This window comes from Montipora capricornis, chromosome 14 (assembly GCF_036669925.1).
Source record: "Montipora capricornis isolate CH-2021 chromosome 14, ASM3666992v2, whole genome shotgun sequence".
Taxonomy (NCBI): Eukaryota; Metazoa; Cnidaria; class Anthozoa; order Scleractinia; family Acroporidae; genus Montipora; species Montipora capricornis.
This window is the reverse complement of record NC_090896.1, coordinates 48,275,627-48,279,299: the sequence shown is the minus strand read 5'-3', so window position 1 is coordinate 48,279,299 and position 3,673 is coordinate 48,275,627. Positions and strand designations below refer to the sequence as shown.

General features: G+C 36.2%; 1 protein-coding gene across 3 annotated transcripts in view; it reads right to left on the bottom strand.

Annotated features, from left to right (window-relative positions):
- LOC138033147 (disks large homolog 5-like) overlaps positions 1-2,963 on the bottom strand; it is a 28,213-nt gene extending 25,250 nt beyond the window's left edge. For all 3 annotated transcript variants that reach the window (XR_011128580.1, XM_068880912.1, XM_068880913.1), the window contains exons 1-3: positions 2,534-2,963; positions 1,644-1,715; positions 1-548 (exon numbers count right to left, since the gene is read on the bottom strand). The exon at positions 1-548 is cut by the window's left edge and continues 1,146 nt beyond it. Coding sequence is in view for 2 of the 3 variants with exons in the window: in XM_068880912.1 (XP_068737013.1) it covers positions 1-548; positions 1,644-1,715; positions 2,534-2,840 (927 nt within the window). In the remaining variant the exon portion in view is untranslated. The remainder of the gene's footprint in view (positions 549-1,643; positions 1,716-2,533) is intronic.
- Positions 2,964-3,673: the final 710 nt, after the last annotated feature.

The following is a 3,673-nucleotide window of genomic DNA, read 5'->3' as shown; positions in this document are numbered from 1 at the left end:
AAACCCAGTATTTCCTGCATGGTTTTTGAGGTACTTTTCGTACTGTTGATTATCCTTCATTTCAATTTTTTCTCTTTCTCTCAACAAAACAATCTCTTCATATTCCTGTTGCAGCTTGTCACGCTCCACGTTAATTTCCTCAAACCGTCTTTGTAAGTTCTGATATAACATCTTGTATTTCCGATTATTGTCACATTGTTGACAAACTGACTCATACTTGGCAGAGATTCCCGAATTCTCATACCTTAGCATTTCAAGTTCTCTTAGGTTCTCAACATACTGCTTTTTAAGAAGTTCAATTTCATTTTCCCTGTCATTTCCAATAGCTGAATTTGAGTTCTTGTCTAAATGCATCCTATCACCAGTTTCAAGGTCAACAATTTTCTTGTAAGCATCCCGTTCAGTTTCTGTTTCTATCAACTGAGCTGAAACTCTTTCTAAATCGCGTTTAACTGCCTTAAGTTCATTTCTCAGCACAATGATACGATCTTGATGACCTATCATGCTTGTGCTCCGCCCAACGTTGACTCGACGAGCTGAACCAATGCCTGTGAAAGCAAACAAAATTTCTAAACATATTTATGAACTTTCTGTGACAATTACAAATAGCAGCTGGAAAGTGACTTGACCTTTGCTTAAAACCCAACCACATGTTGCATAATTTACAAATTATGATTTTGCATAAAATTATTAATTAGGACAGGAATTAGCACACAGGCTACTTTAAAAGATTTGGAGCTTTTAACAGCAAACATCCTTCTGAAAAAGCATGGACTCAGTCAACATCAAGTCTGCTTGGTTTTTTTTTGTCCCAAAAATCTTTCATACTAACATGATCATGAAAAACTAAATCAATTACATGTACTGGTATTATCCAATCTTGCTGCATAAAGGAGTACATGCTAGAGGGTTACAGATGACTGTGGTAATAATCTCAGGACCAATCTAATTTATTATTGCACTAAGAAAATTTTGAAACTTGTCTGTAGACAAAGATTTGTGACTGGAAAGAATCAATGAAGCAAGTAAAAGGCATCCCATGGATATATAATGAGTATTTATTAACCAACATATAACTTATTATTGATACTATGCCAAATTGCTAGATGAGAGAGCCTTCTTTAAGAAAAGTTTTTGAAAAACAACAAGATCCTTGAAACAACTTGTTGACAAGAAGTTGAAAGCCAAAAACCACAACCAAATATCATTTCAGTACTTTCCCCATTGCCATGGCTGCTGATTGTAATGTAACAACCAATATAAATATAATTTACTATATTACTCAAATGCACCCATGATGAAATTGTCTGGTCATTTGCACAAAGCTCTGTCTATTATTAAAATGCATATGAGCTGCCAAAAAAGCGCAAAACAAATATCAAGATATAGGACTTTGTAGTAAGTAAACAACAGTTAATACACAAGTCTGCAAGCTTTTTCCTTTCCAAGATCAAGTGTCTGTTTAGTTTTATAATGCGGTAGCCAGCTATGAATTTCTGAGACGTGATCATGCATGTGCCAGAAAAAAAATTATCATGGGCGACATTTTGCCCCCAGGGAAACACGTTTAACGAAACAAAACAGTCTTTCATGTTTTGTACACGAGCAATTTCAACTTACAATTTTACTTTTCTGAAACTTACACTGAATGTGTCGAGCGCTGTCTTCTGGATTATCAGCAGTTTTACTTTGGTCCGTCCTGATATGGGGTGTAACTACAAGATAAGGCAAAATAACACACTCACAGATTACATCCTCGATGCTTCGCTTTATCCACGCAAGCAAAATAAACAAGGAATCGCCATGACACACTTTACAATATCGTTTTGAAGCCAAACGAACAACATCAAATACATCATGAAAGCTCGGACTTATACTTGTCTTACTGCCAATGACTTGCACGAAAAATCAGTCAAATAAAACAAGAAAAAAATATTTGTGGGTTCTATTTACTTCTCAAGTGACAAACAATTTAGAAATCCCCTCCCAAGACCCACGAATCTCAGTTTGTTTTTGCATAAATGAAAGGATGTTTCTTTTTTTTTTCCACCAGGATGTTTGTACTCCAAAACCATCTTCTACGAATTTCAATTCTGTTGCGTGCGAGACCCCCCTAAGATTTTTACAAAGCGTCACCCAAAATTGCACATGACTAAATTAAATTTCCGCAATAAAGCGCTTCCTTCTGTAATTTAAGTTTCAGAAGGGCGAGATCAAAACTCTTTTATGTCGATTGTTTCTGGCTAAGAGCAAATTAACTGGGTAGTGATGATATTTCGTAACCATTTTAAAAGGTACAAAGTTATTCTGAAAAAAAAAACACAACAAGAACAACAACAAACATCGCCAAGCCATCACATGAGACAGCTATAAAGGTTTTTTGGACAGAAAGTCTTCTCAGAGGATATTCATTTACGACAACTGAAAAATGACTTAAGGTAAGGATGTAATCAAACTTCAGACAGAAAAGGACATCCATCTAAAGCTAAAAACACAGATATGTTTACATTAGCAAGTCACACGTTTAACTTACCAGTTGTTTTACTTATTGGTGGCTCGACTCCAAGGAACATACAGTTCAGCATGTAAGGATATGTCGTCTCCAGCACCACACAGAACTTTTTAAATGTCTCGTGGTCTTTTCTCTGAATGACATTCAACAATCGGTCAACGCGCTGCGAAGGATGGTCGTTTTGAATCGCTTGTAATTCGTCGGAATTGACAACATGACTCACAACAAGAGGAGACAAGAGTCTTTCCACCGTCATTGCACTTCGAAATTTATCCCTGTGCCGCTCGATCACATTCTTGTAACCTTCTTCCATGGCTAATATATTCATTGAAAGGGAAAATTCATCACAGACAGCTAGAACAAGTCACTAAGTTCAAGTATTTGCAAAGCTCTGTGTCCGCCATGTTCATACACAGTGCTTACAATCTTTGTTGATCTCCATCCTCCAAATATGGTATGTAAAGGAACGCCGCGCTCTTAATCACGTGTAACAATTGACTTATTGTCTGCAAGACACACACATCTAACAGCTGTTGGATGCTAGCCATGCGGTAAACTTTTTCAAAAGAACTGGTTAGGGTACAAAGTCACTGGCAACAATCCAAAGCGCCCCAGATTATCTTGAATGAATAAAGATAAGTTTTACGTATTATGAAATTCGCAGGGACCGACCAAAGGTTGTCAAAGGTTCGCCTCGGATAAGTTACAAATGATCCCGCAGAGGTCACAGGGTGAATTATCTCAAGTGCAAAGAAACTAAAGATCTGAAGATTTTGTTCCAGTTAACGTGACTTCAAGCGAAGCAAAAAACCTGTCTAATCTCCTTAATATTTCAGCAACAGTTAAAAAAAAAATGAAAAAAGATGGAGTGGGTCTGCAACCACATTGGTGTGTACAATCTTTTTGCCGTCGGATTTATCCAGACCACGTGGATAGAACGAGTTTCGAAGTCAAATATGACAATTAGCCCCGAGATTGCACTGTCACTCGGCTTTAATAATAATAATAATAATAATAATAGTAATAATAATAATAATAATAATAATGATAATGATAATAATAATAATAATAATAATAATAATAATAATAATAATAATAATAATTGGAAATTGGATCGCAAAACCAGGAAGTTGCTGACAAAAAACAGAGCCTTCCATCCGC